At 35.0% G+C, this 25656-nt stretch overlaps 1 protein-coding gene across 1 annotated transcript; it reads right to left on the bottom strand.

Annotated features, from left to right (window-relative positions):
* LOC139705473 (cytochrome P450 2C42-like) lies at positions 1 to 25052 on the bottom strand. Its single transcript, XM_071611705.1, has 4 exons — positions 25028 to 25052; positions 12572 to 12798; positions 1919 to 2060; positions 1 to 182 (listed from the first exon to the last, which is right to left on the bottom strand). The coding sequence occupies exons 1-4, from the start codon at positions 25050 to 25052 to the stop codon at positions 1 to 3; spliced, it is 576 nt and encodes a 191-aa protein (XP_071467806.1).
* Positions 25053 to 25656: the final 604 nt, after the last annotated feature.

Genomic DNA, 25656 nt, shown 5'->3' with positions numbered 1-25656 from the left:
TCAAACAGGAATGAAGCAGAGCTTGTATGTGGGTGGCACAGAGACAAATCCATTGACAACTGGGGTGGTATCAAGATCTTTTGGGTCAACCACAGACTTCAGGTGAAAATTCTGTAAAATGGTGGTCAGGAATAAGAACAGTTCCATGTGTGCCAGACCTTCTCCTGCACAAATCCGTTTTCCTGAAAATATCCAAGAGAGAGAGTAAATACTCTTGGAACAGTATATTTTTGACTAGCAAAAGAAAAATGCAAAGTCATTATAGATGATGATTGAGTGGATGGACAGATGGATCAATGGATGGATCAATGGAAAAAGAGTAAATATAGGGTGGGGGTTGTAGTTCAATGATAGAACATTTGCCTAGCACATATGAGGCACTGTTTGATTCTCAGCACCACATAAAAATATTAATAAAATGAAGGTATTGTGTCCACTTACAAAAAATATTTTAAAAGACTAAATATAAAGGATGACTGATTAAACAGGAGGAACACACCTGTTGTCCACCTAATAATTTATCAACACTCTTCATTCTCTTAATATTAGTGAGCATCAGCTCCATACCAAGAACTTTATTGACCATGTCCATATTAAAATTGTTCTTTTGACATTTCGTGTTTCCATAAAATCTACTCCCAGAAACACATGCTGATTACTTGTGTTCCCTGTTCCAAGTCTGATGTTCCACAATCATCTTCCATTCATCAGATCTGAAGGATCTCATCAGTCTTAAATATGCAAGGCAGTTTCAAGCTTTATCTCATGCTGCTGTTCCTTTGACTAGGATGCACTTCATATATCTCTCAGATCCTATATCAAATGCCATTTTTCTTTTGCACTCTTTGTGATTCCTCCAGGCTATAGATTTTCATACTCTTTGGCTTTACTCAGCAACGAAGCATAGATTATTTGAATTATTACAATTTTCCTAGCCTCCTGAAATAGGAGTTCCATTAAGGTAGGGCTCAGTTGTTGCTAGACCTACTAGAAAGCCTGAAGAGCCAAAGAATAAATTTTGGTAATGATATGCCAGAGACTCAGCACACACTTCAGGTGTGAAGGACCCTGTATTCCAAGGAGGAACTCGATGTAGGGAGATCAAGATGCTCTGGTGTCTTAAAGGATAATCTACCCTACTCCCAAGGTTTGCTGACCATCATTTACCAGTCACAAAACTCTGGCATCCTTCATGAAGAGCAAATATCCTAGTACTATGGTTCATTGTCTCCCTTAAAATGCCTGCCTCTCTTCAGTCCTTTTCTTTTGCTTCTTCTGAGGCAGTTCTAATGCCCTTTCTTCCATTTGAATGTCACTCAATCCATTTTATGCCTTACTGTGTGGTATGAGAGAACAGGCAGGAGGCATTTTCTCCCTCTACCACCATGTCCAGTTGATCCTTTCTTCTCTCTCCCTCAGGACTAGTCATACTGGATTACAACAATCTATTTATTCATCTGCTTAGCTAACTGGGTGTGGGATGGTTTTGGTGGCCCATTCTGTGCTTGGATACTTATCATCTGCAGAGCTCAGCAGAGGAATGAGAGGCACCACATGGAAGATACTTTCCAAGGTTGTGGAGTTAGATTCTTTTTGCAGGGCAGATGAGGACAGTGGAGATGAATTTAATCATCTAAGAAGGGTTCTGGGAGTGCAGTGTTGTATTTTGAGGCATGAACCAATCCACTCTCACTTAGCTTTATTACTTTGGAAGATCTAGGTCAATTTTCCCCAAAACCCCAGTAATCAGACCCAGTAATGATGCTATAGCCTGGTCTTGCACAGTATGTGGGCACTGGGAGTTTTGTTCCTGATCATGTGCAAAGAACATTTCTACCCGCCCACAAATAAGCAGTTTAACTCATCCCATTAAGGTTTTTTATCCCCTGAAGCAGCAATGGAAATACATTTCTATTACCTGTTGAGAAAGGCATGAAGTAGTCACTCTTCTTGAATTTGCCACTCTCATCCAGGAAATGGCCAGGGTCAAACTTCTTTGGGTTGGGGAATTCTTTGCTGTCATGCAGCACAGATGTCAATGATGTTATTATGGTTGTGCCCTGCAATGAACAGACACATATAAACCAAGTTGTAGAGTCATGGAGCTGGAGGAAATGTTGGAATTTACTGAGTCCAAATGTTATGAGAAGAGACCCTTGTTCAAAGATGAGCATTGATGTTTCCAGGTAGGCAATGAAGTAATAAAATGCATGAGTTTAAGGCCAGTGTCTATGACCTTGCTAAAGTGCCCCCAGTGGCATTTGAAGTAGTGAGTACTTGAGCACCAAACCTTCTATTCTACTTATCATAAAGCTTTGACACTGGTCTTTGACCCTCCTCAATACTGTATTTTGTCACTTCACTTCTCCCACATCTTGTATAGAATTCTGCTTTAAAATGGGTCTCTTTTGGCTCTTGAAATGTCCTGGATATTGTTTATAAGTGGATTCTGAGATAATAAAAAATACAACAAGAGCCAACTAAATGTTTAAAATGGTCACACAATTTGATTCTCCTTATAATTGTGGGGGTTTCACCACAATTATTTTGGGGGTTTTCAACCCCCAATGCAAAGCAATGCTAAATTTAAAGTAAGCATCATTTTCAACAATTTTGTGAAGATCATAAATTAAGGCTAAAGTTTTTTAAGTATTCCATTTTTGTTTTAATGAGTATGTGAGGTTATTTTTCCCCCATTTTTTGGTACATTAAAATTACACATATAGTGGTATCTTTGTTTTACATTTAGACTTGCACATGATTTAACAGTATAATTTGGTCAGTAATATTCCCTAGTACTTCTCCTTTTCCTCGCCTCTAAACTCTCCTTTGGTTTCTGTTGTCTTCTCCACTGACTTTCATCAATTATAATGAGATCTCCTATAGATTTTTTTTTCCTTTTTGTTTTTTCTAACATCTACAGATAGTAGGAGACAATGTCCCTTGACTTTCTGAGTTTCTTATTTTGCTTAACATAATGCTGTCAGCTTCCATGTTTTCCTGAAAATGACATAATTACATTTTTATGGATAAATAAAACTCCACTGTGTATATATACCACATTTTCTTTATCCATTCATCTGTTGATGGATATTTAAGCTGGAGCTTATATTGACTATTGTGAATTATACATGGCTATGCATGTATCACTTTATTATGCTGACTTTAATTCTTTAGAAAAAATGCCAAGGAGGGGTGTACTGGGTCATGTGGTGGTTCCTGAATATACAAATGTTTCTTGAGGATATAAAGACAGATATGTTTTCAAAAAGTTGTATTAGAATAACTGGACACTTTTCATAGAGAAACAAAGAAGCTGGGCATGTGGCGTGTACTTGTAGCCCCATCTGGTATGGAGCCTAAGGCATTATGATTGTTTGAACCCAGAGGTTTGAAGTGAGCTTAGGAAACATAAAAATATTGTCTCAAGAAAATGAAGTCAAAGGAATGAATTTCATGACCATTATTTTATACCACCAATAATTAACCTGAAATGAATCACCAACTTAATTGCAGGAGCTAAAATGATTGATTCTAGAAAAAAAAATTTAAGGGCATATTGTGCAATCTTGTGCTAGCAAATATTTTTTTACATAGGAAATAAAGCACAAATTGTAAAAAAAAATTGATTATATCAGTTTAGCATAAAGTTAAAAATCATGCAATAATCTCAGTCTTAGGTATTTACTTAATGGAAAAGAAAAATATAGTCCATGTCAACGTTTTTACACAGATATATTACTTACATTTAAAAACCAAAACTAGAAACAACCAAAATCATCCATCTTCTTAAGAGTGAGTAGAAAAAACATTCATGGTATTCACTGTAGTGGAATAGTACTCAATACTAAAGGGAATGAACTACTAATATATGTAAATGAAAATGAATCTTAAACATGTCCTGCAACATTTTAAAAATAACAGAGATGCATGAAAATATATGGGACACCAGTAGTGTGTAGAGGGTACCAGGGGAAGGAGGAGGGGAGGGCACAGGAAGGTACTGGGGAATGAAAATGTTGTTATTGTTATGTGCATGAATTGTAATTGTTATGAATCAGCCACAATGAAACATTCTGTTATTTATAATTATTATACAACAATAAATATTTTAAAAAATAAACTTGATTCTATATAAGAAGACTATTGGAGAAAGAATATTTGAAGGTAAAACTGCCAGAGATAAAAGATTTGATTCTGTATTGTTCTATGTCATATTCTATCATATGACTTTCATGATAAGTCAAAACCATAGGTACAAAGTAGATCTGTGGTCACCAGGGACTGGAAGTGAGGAAGTATGCTTGGTTGTGATAGGAGAATGAAGGAACTTTATGTAGTGATGGACATATTATACACAAATTATATACATGGGCACAATATTTCACTATGCTGCTTAGGCTGATTTCAAAATTGTGGGCACAAGCAATCCTCCTCCCTCAGCCTCCTGAGTGGATGAGCCTACAGTTATACATCATCATGCTCAGCAATATAAAAATCTTATACCTTAACTGTTGTGTGGTTACATCATTACATATATTTGTCACAACTCATTGAATTGTACGCATAAGAGAGTCAGTTGTAGAGTGGGTATGTATCACAATGGTAAAATGCTTGCTTTGCATGCAGAAGACCCTGGGTTTAATGACCAGTGTTAAAAAAAAAAGAGAGAGAGAATTTACATTGCATTGCTTAAACTGTCATTAAAATAGAATAGACTGAAGTATATTCCATTGTGTATATATACCACATTTTCTTTTTTTTTTCCATTCTTTTGGGAAAATTCCATGTTTTTTTTCTTTTTTATTGGTTGTTCAAAACATTACAAAGCTCATGACATATCATCTTTCATACATTTGATTCCAATTTGATTCATTTTTACCCCAAATACAAATTGTAGAATCACATCGGTTACACATTCACATTTTTACATAATGCCATATTAGTGACTGTTGTATTCTGCTACCTTTCCTATCCCCTACTATCCCTCCTCCCTTCCTCTCCCATCTTCCCTCTCTACCTCATCTGCTGTTGTTCAATTCTCTCCCGTGTTCCCCCCCTTTCCCTTCACAACCTCTTATATGTAATTTTGTGTAACATTGAAGGTCTCCTTCCATTTCCATACAATTTCCCTTCTCTCTCCCTTTCCCTCCCACCACTCGTCTCTGTTTAATGTTAATCTTTTCCTCATGCTCTTCCTCCCTGCTCTGTTCTTAGTTGCTCTCCTTATATCAAAGAAGACATTTGGCATTTGTTTTTTAAGGATTGGCTAGCTTCAATTAGCATAATCTGCTCTACTGCCATCCATTTCCCTGCAAATTCCATGATTTTGTCATTTTTTAGTGCTGTGTAATACTCCATTGTGTATAAATGCCACATTTTTTTTTTATCCATTCATCTTGAAGGGCATCTAGGTTGGTTCCACAGTCTAGCTATTGTGAATTGTGCTGCTATGATCATTGATGTGGCAGTATCCCTAGAGTACGCTCTTTTAAGGTCCTCAGGGAATAGTCCAAGAAGGGCGATAGCTGGGTCAAATGGTGGTTCCATTCCCAGCTTTCCCAGGAATCTCCATACTGCTTTCCAAATTGGCCGCACCAATTTGCAGTCCCACCAGCAATGTACAAGTGTACCCTTTTTGGGGACAATATCTTGTTTCAGATTCCTTCTCCATACCCTTGCTTCCTGACTGCCCTGAAGTAAACAATTTTCCTCTGTCACATCCTTCCCCCATGATGTTTCTGCTTTGCTATAGGCAAAAAAGCAATGGAGCCAGTGCAGCATAGACAAAAACTTCTGACACCATGAGCCCAAATAAATGAAAGCCCAGGATCGGATGGGTATACAGCAGAGTTTTACAAAACCTTTAACGAGGAACTAATACCAATACTTTTCAAGCTACTTCAGGAAATAGAAAAAGAGGGAGAACTTCCAAATTCATTCTATGAGGCCAACATCACCCTGATACCTAAACCAGACAAAGACACTTCAAAGAAAGAAAACTACAGACCAATATCTCTAATGAACCTAGATGCAAAAATCCTCAATAAAATTCTGGCGAATCGGATACAAAAACATATCAAAAAAATTGTGCACCATGATCAAGTAGGATTCATCCCTGGGATGCAAGGCTGGTTCAATATATGAAAATCAATAAATGTTATTCACCACATCAATAGACTTAAAAATAAGAACCATATGATCATCTCGATAGATGCGGAAAAAGCATTCGACAAAGTACAGCATCCCTTTATGTTCAAAACTCTAGAAAAACTAGGGATAACAGGAACATACCTCAATATTGTAAAAGCAATCTATGCTAAGCCTCAGGCTAGCATCATTCTGAATGGAGAAAAATGGAAGGCATTCCCTCTAAAATCTGGAACAAGACAGGGATGCCCTCTCTCACCACTTCTGTTCAACATAGTTCTCGAAACACTGGCCAGAGCAATTAGACAGACGAAAGAAATTAAAGGCATCAAAATAGGAAAAGAAGAACTTAAATTATCACTATTTGCAGATGACATGATTCTATAACTAGCAGACCCAAAAGGGTCTACAAAGAAACTATTAGAGCTAATAAATGAATTCAGCAAAGTGACAGGATATAAAATCAACACGCATAAATCAAAGGCATTCCTGTATATCAGCGACAAATCCTCTGAAATGGAAATGAGGACAACCACTCCATTCAAAATATCTTCAAAAAAAATAAAATACTTGGGAATCAACCTAACAAAAGAGGTGAAAGACTTATACAATGAAAACTACAGAACCCTAAAGAGAGAAATAGAAGAAGATCTTAGAAGATGGAAAAATATGCCCTATTCATGGATAGGCAGAACTAACATCATCAAAATGGTGATATTACCAAAAGTTCTCTATAGGTTTAATGCAATGCCAATCAAAATCCCAACAGTATAACACATTTTCTTTATCCACTCTTCTGCTGAAGAGCACCCAAAATAAAATTACGGTCATTTATAACTATGAATTTTAAAAAAATAGAGCAAAGCATTGTATCAAAATGAATTTATGGTGAAAAGTAATTATCCCTCTCACTTTACCACAGAACCTAATTTGGACTTTTCACAAACAACTGTGCCACCAATTAGTAATATGTTCCTTCATAATTATTCTATGTGTGTAAGACAAATCTGTATGAAACAGGTCTATGCAACTTCTTAGTTTGCTATTTTTTTCACTCAAATTGCAAGTATTTCACAACATTTTCATTTTGTATTTAATAAAAAAAATAGGTATACTGACATATAAACCACAGGATATATGCTAAATAATATGAATATACTATTACACTGCTGATAGGCTTTGGGAAATTTGTAAAATTTCTTTGTGACAAGCAACTATGTAGTGAGAACATATTGGACTTTCCTGTTTGCATATTTTATATATATATATATATATATATATATATATATATATATATATATATATATAATTAGGATTTCCACATCACAATATATGCATTTTATATTTTCTTTTCATTTTTTTTGGAAAATATTTTTAATTTTTAAGTTATAGTTGGCCACAATACTTTTATTTTATTTATTTATTTTTATGTGGTGCTGAGGGTAAAACCCAGAGCCTCTCATGTGCTGGGTTAGCGTTCTACTGCTGAGCCACAACCCCATCCTCTCTTTTCATTTTTTAATAGGTACCAGAGATGGAAATGAGGGGTACTTAACAACTGAACCACATCCCAGCCTTAGCTCTTTTTATTTTTTATTATTTGAGACAGAATCTTGCTAAGTTGCTAGAGCATCACTAAGCTGTTGAGGCTGATTTTGAATTTGCAATCCTCCTGCCTCAGCCTCCTGAACTGCTGTGATTACAGGTGTAAGCCACTGCGCCTGATTTACATTTTTTATTTTAATAAATACTGCCATATTGTTCTTAAAAATGGATGTACCAGTTTAGAATCCTGCCAACAGCACATGAAAGTGATAATTTATACAAAACTTCATCAACACAAGGTTTTTTCAGCCTTTAACTGCATCAGTGATGTGGGCAAAAATGATATCTCCTAGTATTAGCTTTTATTTTGCAGATATTACCTGGTTGAATTCTTACAGCAAATAATGTATCATAATGAAGCAAATAATGTATCATCAACAGCGTGCCAATGAGAAGCCAAGACTCAAAGGGATCGGACATCTACCCAAGATGACAGCTAAGACTTGCAGAGCTAGAGTTCATACTGAAGTCCTCAGTACATTTGGGTAAGATAAATTATTAGATTAAGGTAACTTGCATTTCTAAGTAGCTGTCTCACTTTTCTTTTCTTTTTCTTTTTGGATGCAGTTGACAGAAGGCAGTACCCAATTCATTTAGAAGAGACAAAGTGGAAATACTCTTTCACACAAGTGACACTTCTTTTAACACTTTTACTTATGTACTCAAATGTGATCTTGATTCTGCATTTTCCTGGATGAGAAATAAGAACTCCCCAATACAAAGAGGCATACTCTTAATGCAGTAATTATCATTGATCCTTATATATCTCAGAGGAAGTGTCATCCTTCTCAAAGTTGTTTCATAAACTGCTTCAAAATTATGTGTGCATGTGATGTGTGTGGAGACAGCAGTTTTATTGTCTCCTACCTTTCTGATTCAGTTCTTAAGTATGAACATCTGCCTTAGAGGTGAAATTGCTCCTATTAACATTTTAGAAAGACATTATGATATATGCACTACAGATATTCATGATACTCCCAATGGGATAATGTAGGATAAGATCATACAATCAAATACATGAATATTTTTAGCAAAATAAATGATTATTCTTTAAAAAGTGGAATAAAAAGAATATAATTGATTCACTGAAATTCAAATCAGTTTTGGCTCAGTGAGACAGCACTAATATATATATATATATATATATATATATATATATATTTTGCTTGTTCTTAGGGCTTTTAGTGGGGGAGGATTTATTTTATAAAAATGTACTGATTATGGTGTGATATATACATGATGATCAAATAAGGGTAAGAAGAATTTTCATCACCTGATTTTTTTTGGGAGGGGGTAACATTTGAACTTTTCTCCTGTGCTCATTTGTAAGATACATAATAAATTGTTGTAAGCCAAAGTTATCCTAATGTGCTTTAGAACACTAGGATTTATTGCCACTATCTAATTATATTTGTTGCCCCTCATCTACCTATGATGAAAGATAATGAATCCTACTTGGAAAAAGCCTAAGATATGTGCTGTTCAACACAATTAACTTCATACCACAGATTTAAATTTAGATTAGTTAAATATTAAATTAAATTAAAATTTACATAAATTTGAAATAAATTTATATAAGTTAAAATGAATTAAATTCATTTCCTTACTTGCACTAATAATGTTACAAGCACTAAACAGGTTTGTGTGGCTAGTAACTACTGTATGAGGCAACAGAGATATAGAACATTTCTATCATTCAGAAAGTTCTAGGGAAAGGGCTCAGACCAGTAATTTGCAAGTCACAACCCATCCAAATCCAGTCTGTCATCTGTTCACATACAGCCTTTTATCTAGTAATTTTTAAATTGAAAAATACATATCTTTTCTCATATGGAAATTATAAAAATCACTTTTCATCAATGCTTATACCAGCACAATTTACAATAGCTAAACTGTGGAGCCAACCTAGATGCCCTTCAGTGGATGAATGGATAAAAAAATGTGGCATATATACACAATGGAATATTACTCAGCAATAGAAGAGAATAAAATCATGGCATTTGCAGGTAAATGGATGGCTTTGGAGAAGATAATGCTAAGTGAAGTTAGCCAATCCCAAAAAAAACAAATGCAGAATGTTTTCTCTAATATAAGGAGGCTGACTCATAGTGGGGTAGGGAGGGGGAGCATGGGAGGATTAGATGAATTCTAAATAGGGCAGAGGGGTGGGAGGGAAAGGGAGGGAGTAGAGGATTAGCACAGACAGTGGAATGTGATGGACATCATTATCCAAAGTACATGTATGAAAACGCGAATTGGGTGTCAACATACTTCATATACAAACAGAGATATGAAAAATTATGGTATATATGTGTAATAAGAATTGTAATGCAAAAAAAAAAGTACATGTATAAAGGCATGATTTGACATGAACATACTCTATATACAAAGGTATGAAAAATTGTACTCCATATGTGTAGTAAGAATTGTAATGCATTCTGCTGTCATGTATTTAAAAAAATAAAATCAATAAAACTAAAAAATAAATAATACATAAATAAATGAATGAATTTTGGAACATACCTTTTGCACTCATTTACATATCATCTATGAAGGTTTTTGTGTAACTATGGCCGAGACAAGAAGTGACATGAGAGACCCTATTGCCTAAAAGACTAAAATATTTACTATCTGGCCCATTAGAGGAAAAATTTGCCAGATTATCATAGTCAATTATGTTGAGTGACTCAATCCTGTGACAGCAGAATTCATTTTTATAACTCATAAGGGGTCATTAGAATAAGGTATGCAGTGAGCAAACTCCCTTCACTGGAATGTACCATGCAGAAAGGAAAAGCTCTTTTCCTTGGTTTCTGGGGCCTCTTTACTCAAAAGAGGCCAGACATAACAAGATCTCCTGCTTGCATTGTTTGCTGAAAACAGAGTGAATTTTAAAAGTCAAACTCTTGTATGAAACCTGTCATCACCAGCTCAAGGCCCATCACCTCTCAGGAAAGTCCTCCTTTCCCTCTTCTCCAGAAGATGAAAAGAGTGTTTCTAACCTTACTAAAATTATAATTCTTTCTCCACCATGAAAACACATATTCAGTTCTATCAGTTGTAAATTGCATTGGTAATGTGTTCCGGCTTTAAGTGAAATAGAGTAGCTTGGAACATACTGACCAGAAACTCTAACTAAAAATAGAACCTGTATGGTAGACTCATTGGAAAGCTGCTGAGATAAAAATTGGTTCCAAGATTACACAGAAGGGGGAACCTCAGGGGTTGACTTATAGCTGTGGTCAATTTTTAACTGTGTTAGTCCACAATTCTGAATCAGGTCAGGAGGTGTTATACCATTCTAACTACGTGGTAGAGGAGGAGAGAAATCTTTCTGGAACAAGATGAACATTATCTGAAACTGCAGCTTTTCTTATATAACTGTGCATAGGCAAATATTACTAGTATTCCAAAGATACAACTAAGAGGCCACAAAAAGAAAAGAAGCAGTATAGAAAGGCAAGAAAAATAGTTTCAAAGTAGGAAATATGATCTCCCTTATTTTTTGAGGCCAGCATTACTTTGACAGAAATATGACAGAGTAATTTTTATATGAAAAATTGGAGAATAATCTGTCAAAATATGAATACAAAAGAGTGGGGAGTAATATTGGTCAAACTATATTGTTACATTGTGTGCATGCACAAATATGTAACAATAAATCACATCAATATGTATAACAAGAGTGTACAGATAAAAAAAATTGTGAGAAGAGAAAAAGTCTTTATCAAACTCTGGAAAATCAAATTCTGCTATGTGCATGTACTTACAACATGCATATTTAGTGGAGAAAGGACCAACATATATGACCATGAACACATGATCAATGGATATAGAGAATCCATTTGATAAAATTATACATTAGTGTTAAACAAATGATAAACTATAAGAAAAGAAAACCTTCTCTCATCTGATTAAGAATATCTGCCAAAATGTACATAAAACATCACATGAAATAGGGTATTATGAAAACTTCAACTTCTGCTAGAGTCAAAACAAACCTTAAAGTATGCTCAACAAATCACTTCTTTTCAATACTGTGCTGGAAATCCAATCCAGTACAATAATGTAAGAACCAGAAATTAAGGTCACTAGAAACAGAAAATAATAGATAAAACAAATACTAACAAGATAGCAGGATAATGTGCACAGAATTTCCAAATGAATCTAAACACTAATTATTATATTCTTTTTAACTAACTTTTTATTACTTAAAAAGTTAGTTAAAAATAATTCTAGATATAAAATCATCAAATAGAATTGTAACAATATATCCATGTGCCAAGAACAACAAATGGGAAAAGGCATTATTTAAATTGTACAGGTTATATTAGCTTTTAAAATATTAATTCCTACTAAAAAACTTTCAAAAAATGTGAGTTACTTAATTAAAAACAAAACATTATTAGAACAAAATAAAGCCCAAATAAAGTAGAACATCTACAATATTCATGAAATAAAATACTGAACATGTAAAAATGTCAATTCTTTCCAAATTGGTCTGTAGACTTAATGATATGCTGAAAAATATCACAGGAGAGTGTTTTAGGAAATTAACAACCTGATTCTAAAATTTGTTTGGAAATGTAAACAGCTGAGAGTAGACAAAATAAACTTGAAGGAGCAGAAGAAATTGGGAGAGTTCTCCCTGATGGTTGTCAGGAACAGTTATGGAGCCTCATGACCTAGTCTGGTCTAGCACTGAGGACATCAATGAGCTGCATGGGTGAGTTTTGTACTTCATTTGTCTTGTGTTGGCAAGGATTAGAACCATACTGCGAATTTGGGAACTTCAATGTGGGAAAAACAATCTTACCTTGGGAATGAAGTAGTTCCTGAATTTAATGTCACAGGTAACTGCATGGGGAAGATTGGTTGGAACGAGGTCAATGTATCTCTGGATTTCATGCAGGACAGCTTCTGTGTAGGGCATACTGCTCTTGTCCTGCATGCAGGGGCTGCGGTGTCTGCCAATCACATGGTCAATCTCTTCTTGTACTTTAGCTGATAAGGACCAATGGAAAAGAGAAACATAGTATATTTCTTAAAATAACTCAGGGTTATGTGAAGCATTGTGTGTGTATATCCAAAAGGTATTAGAGACATGACTTATATGCAACAAGTACTTCTGCACATGTAAAAAGATATCCATGATATAACCTATAACTATCTATATTAATTTATCAATATCTATCAACAAGTACTGATATATATGAATAAATATACATGAATACATAGGAGTCATACATTCATGACTCTTCTATAATCTAGGTATTAAAATATATCTATAAACTTACATTCTAGCATATATGATGTCAGTATAAGTAGAAATGATAAAATGTTTCCAAATATCAAGTTATCACATAATTATTTAAATAATTATAAACAGTGCAGATAGAAAAACAGGAATAAACAAAAATTTTACAACAAATCTTATATGACATTTTAAAATTAAATTATACTAATGAATCTATACTTATACATGTCTCTGTGTATGTGTGTATTAATTTAGTATTTAATTATAATAATTTCAAAATAAATTATATGGTTATAAAGTTAAGTCAATATAGCAACAAAAGAATACAATGTTATAAAAAGCTACTCTGTGGTATGGTAAACTATAGATTAATTGACCAAATCTCCATTTCTTACCCTCTTAAACCTTTTTACCTAAAGATTCTGTTCACCATCCTTTTTGTAACTAGGAAGGATATGCAACATATTTCTTACCAATAAAATACAAGAAAAAGTCTGTTGCTGCCACTTTTGATTCCTTCTTTCTACTCAAAATATAGACACATCGTGTAGGTAAGACAAAAATTACTTTGAGATTGTTAAGATTTAATCATGAAGATAATATCTAGTGTAAATATGATGTTTTTGTCCATTTTCTCTTGCTATACCAGACTACCAGAACCTGAGTGAATTGTAAAGAATAGAGGTTTATTTTTTTCCCAGCACCTCTCAACCCTGTTACAATGGGGAACAACTTTCAGCATAAGTTTTGGAGGGAACAAACAACATGCAATCCATAATATGTGGTGAAGGAAATGGAAGGCACCAGAGTCTCAGATAATAGCATGGTATTGGCAAAAACACAGACATGAAGAACAATGATACTGAATAAAAGACACATTGACAAATCCACATAGACAGAGCCACCTGGTGGCTACTTGACACAGTTGCCAAAAACATGTTGAAGAAAAGAAATTATTTTTAACAAGCAATGCTGAGAAAACTGGATATCCATATGTAGAAGAATGAAACTTGATTAGTATCACTCACCCTCCATGAAAGTGAACTCAAAGTGGACCAATGATATAGGAATTAGACCAGAAACTCTGGAATGGCCAGAAGAAACCTAAGGTGAGAATTCCAACTGCCTGAATAAGATGTCTAAAGCTCAAGGGAAAAAAAACCAAGAATCAATAAGTGGAATAGCATTAAATTAAAATCTGCTTCACAGCAAAGAAAACAGGAGCATGAATTGCCTACAGAAGTGGAGAAAATCTTTTTTTTTTTTTTGGTACTCTTCTGAGAGGGATTAACATCTAGAATATATAAATAATTTTTAAAAAACCTTAACATCAAACAGATGACCCAATCAGTAAATGGGCAAATAAACTAAACAGACATTTCTCAGAAGAAGGAATGTAAATGGCCAACAAATACACAAAAAAGAAAAATTTCAACCTCCCTGCGATCAGGAAACTGCCAACCAAAGTTACACTGAAATTTTATCACACTCCACTTAGAATGTTAACCATCAAGAATACAAATAACAATAAGGATCTCAAGGGAAAGGAGCATACATTTTCAGTCAGACTGAAAATTGGTACAACCACTTTGGAAAGCATTGTGGAGATCTGCACAAAGCAGAAATGAAACCATCATATTCCCCAGCTCTTCTACCCTTTGATATTTACCCCAAAGAACTAAAATAAGTATACTGTAGTGATGCATGCATGCATACTGGTGTTGATAGCAGTGCAATTCACAATTACAGGTTAGAGAAACATCCTAGATGTCCCTCAGCAGACAAATGTATAGAGAAAATGTGATAAATATATACAGTATTCATCCTGCCATAAAGAAGAATGAAATTGTGTCACTTGCTGGACAATGGATGAAAATGGAGAACATCATGTTAAAAAATAGCCAGACTCAGAGAGTCAAAAGTTCAATGTTTTTGCTAATATGTAGACGGTAGAGAGAGAAAAGAAATAGAAGGTAAATGAATAGAGTACATGAAGGGGATCAGAGGGAAAAAAAGAGGGGAGGGTATGGGGAAATTACTGGAGCACAGAATCTAACCAATTATGCTATGTCCAATATATATACTAAATTAGATGGGAGAATTTCCCAGCATCCCCCAGTGGAGAGGGTTAAAGTAGAAAAACCATGACAGCTTACAAAATAATGTTTGAACTTCTTAAATGTTAAACTACAAATCCCTGCAATTTACCTTTGTCTTCATATTGCACTATTTTTTCCATTTTCCCCTTTCTTCACTTTACATTTTTTTTAACTGGTTCTTGGTACAATTGCTTGTAGATTAATCAAGACGAATTAGCTCCTTGGGCTATACTATTCACTTGGTTGGTGAGTACCCATCCTGTGACTTAGTCTGGACAGAGAGGGGACACTAAACCAGAATGGGGTAAAACAATCTTCCTCTCAGAATGTTCTGCAATTGAAACTCCAGAGGGGAAAGGACTCTATTTCAAAAACCTGAGCAAGAAAAATAAATTTTGAATAAAACACATATTACACCAACTACTTGACACTGGTTTCGAGGGTCTGCTCAAATTTTGTGTTTTGTCAGAATTATCTCTAATTTTATGCATTTTGTCAATTAATTGGATCCTCTCTTAGTATATCATTTCTTCTCTCTGATATCCTTTCCTTTCCCATACCATTTATCCTATACATTCACCTCATTTTAATTTGTGTGTACCATTGTATGAGTGGTTACTTTCTCCTTTCAAAGGGATAGCAATGATACGATGATTGAATTAATATTTTAAAATTCTAATTGGATATGGAGTCAAGGGCTTATTACTGAGATATAACTACTTACAAAGGACCCTCACATAAAACAGGACATAATTGAGAATTAGGTATTTAAAATGTTATAATCAGTTAACTCAAGAAATAAGTTATTTTTACTCTCTCAACAGTTACCATTATTATTTCCAAATATTTTGCAAAGACTATTTCTTGTCATCTGTCATCAACTGAATCTCTATTCTGACAGCCAGTTAGCAAACTAATAGAAATTTCCTTACATACCTGGATCCAATAGGAAAAGTGGGAAAAAAAGATATTCTATTAATTTTTAAAATAGTTCATTTGATGTCACTGAGGAACTTTCTCGTCCACAAAAGTATGAAACTATGGTTGTATCTGTGCTGGTCCATCAGCAACCCAAAATCACAAACTTAGTGAGCCATGGTGGCTCACACCTATAATTCCAGTGATGCTGGAGGCTGAGGAAGGAGGGTTGCAATTTGAGGCCAGCCTGGGAAGCTTAGGAAGACCTGTCTCAAAACAAAATGTAAAAAGTGCTGGAATGTGACTCAGTGAGTACAGTGCCCTGGGGTCAATCCCCAGTACTACAAAGAAAAACAAACTTGCAACTTTGATGTTTGAAGGAAAAAGTCCCCATTGCCTTGTTGGAAGTCATCAAGCTGAACAGAAACACAGTACACTACCACCACCTTGCCTCCCATGTAGCTGGGTATGGGAAATGTTAGCCTCTCTGTGAGATACCCAATTACTGGCACTTGTCAGACACTTTCTTCATCAAGTACTGCCCAGGAAGCTGTACATGTTTGCCTACATTCCTAAAATAATTTCTTCAGATTCATTACATGAAGTCAGTGACTGATATGGTGCAGAGACAAATTCCTGAATATCTGGATCTACCATCTTTGTGACATTACTCTAGTAATAACACTAAAGGATATTAATATTTCAATCTCTGGCATGGAATGCAGTTCCACATATTTATATTTTGTTTAGTTTCTTTCAGCAAATTTGATTTCACCCAACTTAACTATGATAATCTACATATCTGTAACTGCTCAATCTCCAACTTCACTTCAATATATCAAAATATTAACCTTGATTTATAAGTGCACTGCTTGAAGTAATTTTAACTTGACTTAATTCTTCAGAGTAACTCCATGAGCTCAGAAAATTACTTGAGGTTGACATCAACACAGGATATGACTGTCTCTTTCTAGTTAGTACACAAGTTGAGAAGGTTCAGTTCTTGATAAGGGTGCTGGTTTACAAAATATTGGACACATTACAAGTGAAATGGAAGTTATAAAAGTATTATCAATTCATGCATTATTCAAGAATTATCATTTCAAAATTATATATATATATAAAATAATCTTCCCCTGTATTCATTATATAAATAGCAGCCTTGTTGACAATACTGTGTCACATCACCTTCTCAGTACAAAACCTTGGCTTTCACATTGGAATCACTCCTACTCTTTCCTTTATCATATTTGTGCAGTTGATGCATCAATTATCTGTCTTCAACATTGTGTGTGTGTATTTGTGTGTATGTCACTTCAGTTTGTATTTTCCTATTTACTCCTGTGCTTGTTCCCTGGACTAAGTAGCAGTGGCCTCCCACCTGGATCACAGCAAAGCTGGCACATCCTTTACCCATTATTTTACACTATGATTCTTTGTAGGTTTTGCTGCCCTAGTAGTTTTTTCTCAATTTCAACTTCATAATAGGTTTGTAGACAAGATTGAGCCCATTTAAATTTTTGACAGAGAAAAGAATTGCTGACTCATGATTCAGGCTTATAACATCTAGCATGAAATGTCCCTCATTTCCTGATTTCTATTAAGTAAGTTTCTGTTTCTCTGAAAATAAAATAAAATCTAGTTATTAAAGTGTTAAACAAATATTGTGTTTATTTACTTCAAATACAAGGAGACTCAGTATGGTTAATTCTAGGAATAGTACTATAGCCCCAAACATTAGAAATCGAGTACTTTCTATTTTTCTATACTTTCCCTATTTAGCATGTAGACTTTCATTTTCATGATTAAAGTCTCATGTTTCAAGATAATGTCTATTCTACCTCCTCATCTTATCTGTGATTTAAATGAGAAGGAGAAATAGAGAAGGAACACCAATAGTTTTTTGGCTTATATCTTTTTATAAAATAAATGTCCTCATGGGACTTCTAGCAGTAAAGAATCTCTTAACTGAAAAATTTAAGCCAACAAGGAATAAGGGTAAAGCTAATGAAATCTGGTCAACTGATCACGATTTCTACCATACCATACAGAGGTTTCTTCTGATCCTGTGATCTCCAGGGTCTGTATTAACCAGTAAATCACTGTGAGTCATTTTGGATTTTTTATAGTTACATAAGTTGGCAAATAATTTGACAAAATAAATTATTCGTAGGAAAAGCACAATCAACAGTTGAAGATTATTTAGGATTGTTTGGTAATTGCTTGTGGATGATGTGTTTAGTGTTGGGACAGAGACAACAAGCACCTCAGCAATAGAATTTCTGCTCTTGATGAAGCACACATGTCAGAGGTCTGACCATAGATGATGAGTGATATGGATTTCAGAGGGATGTGGGAAAGATGCTGCTAGTGTGCTCCTCTTGTTTGTCTTAGAGAAGCTTCACTATTCAACCTTCTGTTTCACCAGCTGTAATCAGGAGGATGACTGAGAGAAATGAAGAGAGCATGGCAGTAGGAGAGGCAATGGATCTGTGGTGCAGTGTCTGCATTTCAAGACACATTTGTGCCATCTGTGTGGCTGGCACAGATGGCCCAAATTAGCATGGGATTATGCATCAGGTTTCTTATGAAAGTGCCACTTTGTTTAGCAGATGAATTCTTACAGATGCTTTTCCCTACTCTGATAATTCTAATTCTGGAGTAGAAAAGAGGAAACTCTCTTTATTGAAGTGTAAGTGAATATCTGATAAATTAGTGAGTTTCTAAGATGATTTTCATTCTAAGAAATGTTCTAAAAACTAAGATCCATTATAAAGCTATTCCCCATTAGACAGACAATGAACCTAAAGGAATTTTTATTACTGCAGAAGTATGTTTCTATAACTTCATTTCAAGAAATTAAGGATGTCAGAGAGAGGGATCAGTAATTTTATATTTTATGAAAAATATACCATCAGAATTCACTTTTCAAGAGGTCCAGTGGTGCAGCACACATAGAGCATTCTTTCCAGCCTCTCTCTGCGTTCCAGGGAAATAAAAATATATGAATGAGAACCGGTCCTTTTTTAAGGTAAAAGGAGAGAAGAAGAGTAAACACCCAACAATCTTCAAAAGGGCAACTTTCAAAGAAATTTGAAAATGATCTTAGTTTTCTCAGTAAGAAACAATATTTATGTAGTCAGCATGGTTTAAATACTCAGTCTTAATATAAACAAAATTATAGTCTAATAGATTCTGCTAAATGGATGAGGGGAAGTCTATGTTGTGTGTGTGTGTGTGTGTGTGTGTGTGTACATTTGTAGATTTGTATTTATATTTGATGGATTAAGAGATAAAAATTCTTATCTTCCATACCAGGAAATCAGTAAAAAATATCTAAAAAATTGACAAATAAGAAACACTCATTGTTTAAAAATATGAGCATGAAATTTCAGAATGTTTTGGAAGCAGCTGAGAGAAGGTTCAGCATGACCACATTTGGGATGTGAGAGTGTGATGGAGGCACCATTGCAAATTGCTCACACAAACAAAACCAACAAATATCTATTGATTCATTATTATTTAATTTTTAATACCATGGATTACTTTTCTAAAAATTTAATATCTGATTCCTGTTTATCTTTTTTCAAGACTCTACCTTATTGACATAATTGTGTTGTTTATTTTTCAGAACATTTAACTCTATTTATGTTATTCATCATGGATGATGATGTACAGGTATTTGCTGATGGTTTGCAATGCATAGTTTATAGAAGAGTAATATGCATCTATTTTTTGGAAACTCTCTTTCCATGTAGAAGTGTACATCTGGGCATATCATTTCCATTTACAGTTTGGCATCTTTCATTATACTCCATGTCACACTTCGTGCTATCACAAACATGATATATTTGCCCTGTCCTATTATTTCTTACTTGTGTCCTATCATTAATGTGCAGAAAGAGACTGTCCATGTGATTTGCAGACATTGGATTCCCTGAATGCAGGGCAGAAGCCACATGCCTTCGACAGGTGCTATATTGCAAAAGATCCAGAGATACATTGACATTCCTACTGGTCTGCCACATGCAGGGACTTCCGATGCAGGGACTTCCAATATTAAATTGAAAAATGACTACATTCCCAGTGTGGGTTTCTTGTATGCTGCACTACAATGTTCTCCATGTTCCCAATATCATAGTATGATTCCAAACCTCTACTACACAAGATCAAAGGGTCAAAACCTTACCAACCTTATCTTTGTCTGCATAATGGACTTTGTGCTGTTTCTACATTGGGCTATACATTTTTATAATAGGAGATGATATCTGGCAATATGAGTCTTCTATGTTTGTTCTGCCACTTCAATATTATTTTAGGTCTTCTTAAGTGTTTACATTTTCAAATGAATGTTTATCATTCATTTTGTCCATTTCCCCAGTGACTCATCTGGGGTTTTTATCATGGTGACAGTAAATTTGTTCATGCACTTGAAAAAAATTGATATCTTAAACCAATGGTTTTGTCCACTCATGAGTAAGGTGGTTTCTAATCATTTGGGCTTCCTGTTATTTTCTCTGTAACGTTATGTTTTCACTGTGGTGGCTTGTAAGTTTTCTATTAGGATTTACTGGGATGAAAAAAAAGTGTTATTATAATTTTTACAATGGCTTTGCCATTTCTCTTTACCTGGTATATGGAAACATGATTGATTTAATCATTCGGTTGATCTTACATTTAGAATCCTTGTGAAATTTACTGATTATCTGTAGATGTGTTTGGAATTTCAAAGTGCATTTTCCTGCTCTCGGGATTATATTTTCATTTATTATTTTCTAATTCTCATGTCTTAATTTCTCTTCATTGTTCCCCTGGCTAGGATTTATAGCATAACAGTGAACAGAATTCATGATAGAAGTAACTTTATTTCATTTCTGATCTGAAGGAAGGCATGGAAGTTTAACATATCAATGTTTAAAATGATATTTTAAGTAGATTTTGATAGATATTCCTTATCAGATTAAGAAAGTTTGCTCTCTTTTATATGACTTTTGGATATGTGTGTGTGTACAATTTTATCAAATATGTTCTCTGTATATATTATTATGATTGTGTATATTGGCTGTTTTTCCTCAGTAAATACACATATTTTAGGTATATATACATACTTGAATTTGATCCAATCCACATTGTTCATGACAACTATATTTAGAATCCAAAGGTATTTTGCTCTATAATTTTTCTTTCTCAAAATCATCTTGTCAGATTCTTGATGTCAAGATAATGCTTACTGTCTAAAATTGTTATAAATGTTCCCTGATGTGGGTCTTGTTACATTTCCTTACATCTAGTGAATACTTCATGGTGTCTTTGAGATGTCAAATAATTGTTAAGTTTGAGATATTATACATGAAACCAATGTAAAATTTCAGTCACTGCACATTTCTTTTCAGAAAATATTGATCCTTCTCCCTGGGCAGTCAGAATGATGTCACACTTCTGGCCCTGATTCAGAATTAAGAGATAAAATGAACAGTCACAGGTAGAATGTAGGCACTAAATTATCTCTCTGATATTCTCCTGTCACTGGAATACTGATAAGAATTGCTATCTCACAGCTTTTCAACACTTTCTAATCAGGCATTTAATGGGTTGGGATCAGATAGAAGAGCTGTAACAATCAAGTGAACCCTAATGATGACTGAATCCCGGTTAGATACATTTGGGTGTAGTTGGAATGTATCTTGACAACCTGGGGATACATTTTCAAAACATCACTAGAGAACTTATTTCACAGCTTATTACCATGGTAGGTAGCTCTAAGGTTATTCTCATTTTTTTTTTTTTTGGTGATGAAAATTTAACATCTAGTACTAATATAGAATCCCCAATAAATGTAAAAATTTGTGTAATATTGGATTTAATCTATGTTTTAGGAGATGTTAAACATTTTCAAATAATGTAAAATTTATACATCAGTGCAGGCTTGAAATTAAACTGCTGAAACCTGCCTTCATTGTAGCATAGATGCACTAAACCTGTCTGAAAGAAAATTTTTCTTTTTAAAATAAAAAGACAAAATGAAAAGAAAAAAAAGTGACTACTTCATACCTTCCTCATCAGGTAATGAAAACTAATTTCCAAGTGCTTCAGATATCTTTCTGGAATCAGATGGAATTTACATGGTGCCTCCTTGGATCTAGTAGAATTATTCTTTGTACATGATTAGGAGCATACTCCAATGGCCATGGACTTCCCTTAATGATGATGCATCCTCAGTGATGGGTCAGAATAGTGGGAGTTTAATTTTGACATGACACATTGCTCCCAAATTAAGAAAGCTAGAGTGTGAAGTGTTTGTATGCTTCATTTATATACATCACAGAGGTATCAAAAGTCTCCCCTAGTAGGTAAAACCCATGAAGTCTCCCTTCACTCATTAGGAGAAAGGATCTCACTTCAAAACTTGATTCTTTGGAGTAGTGTTACCCATAACCCAGGCTCAGCTATGGATGTAAAAGTCTCCAATAGCAGAGATCAGCACCAATAACCTCCTACCCAGTTGGGGAAGCAAATGAGTAATCAGTCCATTGTGATGAAACAGAACTAGTGCTGTAAGAGAGGGGAGCACAGATTGCTGGGGTAGAGGCAGTTATGTGTGAGAAGACTCCAGGTTTGTACCCTATCATAGGCCACTATGGAGCATAAAATGGATCAAGCAATACTGTAATAGTATAAATGACAGCTTAGCTGCCTCAAAAGGGACAGAATGGAAAAGAAGAAAACACAGAGCATTTTGAGGAGTAAATGTACCACAAGAAGAGGATATTTGTTCTCAATCAGGAAGGTCAGGATGTACCAGGATACCCTGAAATGAACACAGAGCACACTTCTCTTCTTCCAGCGATGAGCATGTGTCTTGCATACTGGATCAGCACACCTGCATTGTGTGTGCTGAGTCTCTGGCCATGGAATCTCCTTCCTTGATTCTGCCACTTCAATGCCTACTCTACATCAGGCATTGTAGATACCACAACTACAAGGCCAGAGACCCCTCTTCAAATCCACATTTCAACACAACAGAAAGATAAACAAATAAATGGAAATCAATGTGTCCAGATGATCTATGCATCAATGAAATCATGAATATTATGTTGAGGAAAACTAATGATGGTAACATTTTATTGTTTGGGAGAATCACAAAGAATGAAAAGAGAAAATGAAATTTGACCTGGATGTTGCAATTGTGTAAGAAAAGTGCATTGTAGACAAAAGGAACTGTATGAAACAACAATGTAAAGTACTTGGTGTGTTGCAGACAGATAAAATGTAGGTATAACTAGGACTGTGCATAAAGGGTATGAAAGATGAGGAAAAGGTTAATGAAACATTCGACTGGGAACAGGAATCACAAGCAATGTGGTTGTGTTTCTGGGAAAAAATAGTTGGAAACTTGAAATGTCAAAAGAGCAGCTATAATGTAGGAATATTTAGTAAAATGTTGGCATGAATATGGAACTCAGTAACTTTTTGAATGTTACACTTATTAAGATGAAATGTTACAGAGGAAAAAATCATAACTTTCCTATGTTCACATATGAGTACATCACAGTGAAACTCCACATCATGTACAACCACAAGAATAAAATTTTAATTAGCATCTTAATTAGAATAAGTTATACTTTGTGTATATAACATGTCAAATATAATTTACTATTATGTATATCTAAAAAGAATACAAAAATATATTTATAAAAAGATGAAATATTAGATAATTAGCAATCTGTCATCCTTTGCACTTATGCCTATCTGGCTGTCCAGCCATACTTCCATCCATCCAATTATTCCTCAAACAATTACTGTGTATTCTCTTAGTGCCAGTTAGAAACAGAGTGATCATCAGAGTCACAGTCCTTGTGTTTTATCATCTGGAAAACAGATATGTGTAGAAGAGGGCCTGGCCCTCATGGAGCTGGGTTTATTCTTGACCAGTATTGTACAGCATTTTAACCTGAAATCTGTGGTGAAGCGAATTGATCCCAACACATTTTCCCATGCATTTGCTTCTCTGCCACACAGATTCCTGACTGTCTGGCTGCTTCCATGTAACATTCAAAAAGTTACTGAGTTCCATATTCATGCCAACATTTTACTAAATATTCCTACGTTATAGCATGAGCTTTCCTATTATTTTTCTAGCTTTCACACATTGTTTTACACTCAACATAAATGTGATGGCAATTTGGTGCTATTTCTCTGTACATGTTGTCATCTACAGTCCTCCCCCTCTATGGCACTGTTCACATCCTTATCCTACTGGGGATGCCTTCTCTGCCCTCTTCTCACCTTTCCCCATTTCCACAGGATCTAGAGAACACCCTGTCTTCATTTTAGAGTGTTTACTGTGTCACTGTACAACTACATCTGCTATTCTCCATGCCCTTGTACCCTGATATTGACAACGCCAAGTGTCAACGCTTAGGTAATGTTCAGTTATTTGTATGTCATACAGGTCCAACAGCAAAATGGTTAAGATGTGACAATTCAGAGTCATTTCTCCTCCACAGGATCTTAATAATAATCACAATTAATTACTGGTTTCAATATGACTTTCAATTTGGGGAAATAATTTAGGTAAAAAAATGGAAGAATTGGGATCCCCAAAGGACCTGCTGGCCCTCAAAATGATAAGCATAGAGTGTAGATGGGAAAATGGTAGAGAAGCTCTTTGGCAGGGCTTGGGTGTAGCCAAGAGGTAGAACACTTGCCTAGCACGTGCAAGGCTTTCAATTGTCGCAGTCTGGCTGAGCACAAATAACTGAGCCGCCACAAAGCCTTGTAGGTTCAAACAGTAACTTTTTATTCCCGAACTCTCACCGGCACTCTACACACACTTCCGGGAAACACACTCCCTCCACCGGGCTCCGCTTGCCAATTCTCTCGCAACCCCGTGAGAACTCCACAGGAACTCCAAAGTAGCGGGCACCTGAGGCAGCAGGATCTGCCCTAATCCCTGGAGCCACCCTATTCCCAGAGCAGGGTCACCTTTCAACCATACCCTCTGGCAAAATGCCAGGCGTCATTCCGACTAAACTGTGGCTCTCAACATTCAAACAGTAGCCAGCATGAAAGAAAAAAAACACACACACACACAACAAGAAAAGCTCTTTGGCTAAGCATCACCTATAGTTACCAGGTGTATAGATTTTACACAGAGAAATAACATTCAGGCAGCTGCAAACCATAGGATACTGTGAAGTTCACTCATGAAGGGAAACAAACATTAAGGTTACAATTCATGGCCCTGTTTTGTGTGTTAACATGAAAATTTGAAATATTCTCTATCTTTCATGTTTCCAACTCAGAACCAAGTATGAATTTGTTTTCTTATTACTAAGCATATATTGAACATTAGTCTTCTCAACAAGAACAGATTCCCTGAAAGCATGAGCTTTCCTATTATTTTTCTAGCTTTCACACATTGTTTTACACTCAACATAAATGTGATGGCAATTTGGTGCTATTTCTCTGAAGTCATTAGTCTAATTTAATCTCCAGAACACACACAATTGACCTTCTATTTAAAGTCTAATTCTATTTATTGTCCCTTCTTTCTGTCTAAAAATGTATTAAGGGAGAAGTGCCCAGACCCACAACTGTAACTGTGCATTTGTACATGCTCAATGT

The sequence above is a fragment of the Marmota flaviventris genome, chromosome 4 (genome assembly GCF_047511675.1).
Source record: "Marmota flaviventris isolate mMarFla1 chromosome 4, mMarFla1.hap1, whole genome shotgun sequence".
In the NCBI taxonomy this organism is placed as follows: domain Eukaryota; kingdom Metazoa; phylum Chordata; class Mammalia; order Rodentia; family Sciuridae; genus Marmota; species Marmota flaviventris.
This window is presented reverse-complemented; position numbering and strand designations above follow the sequence as displayed.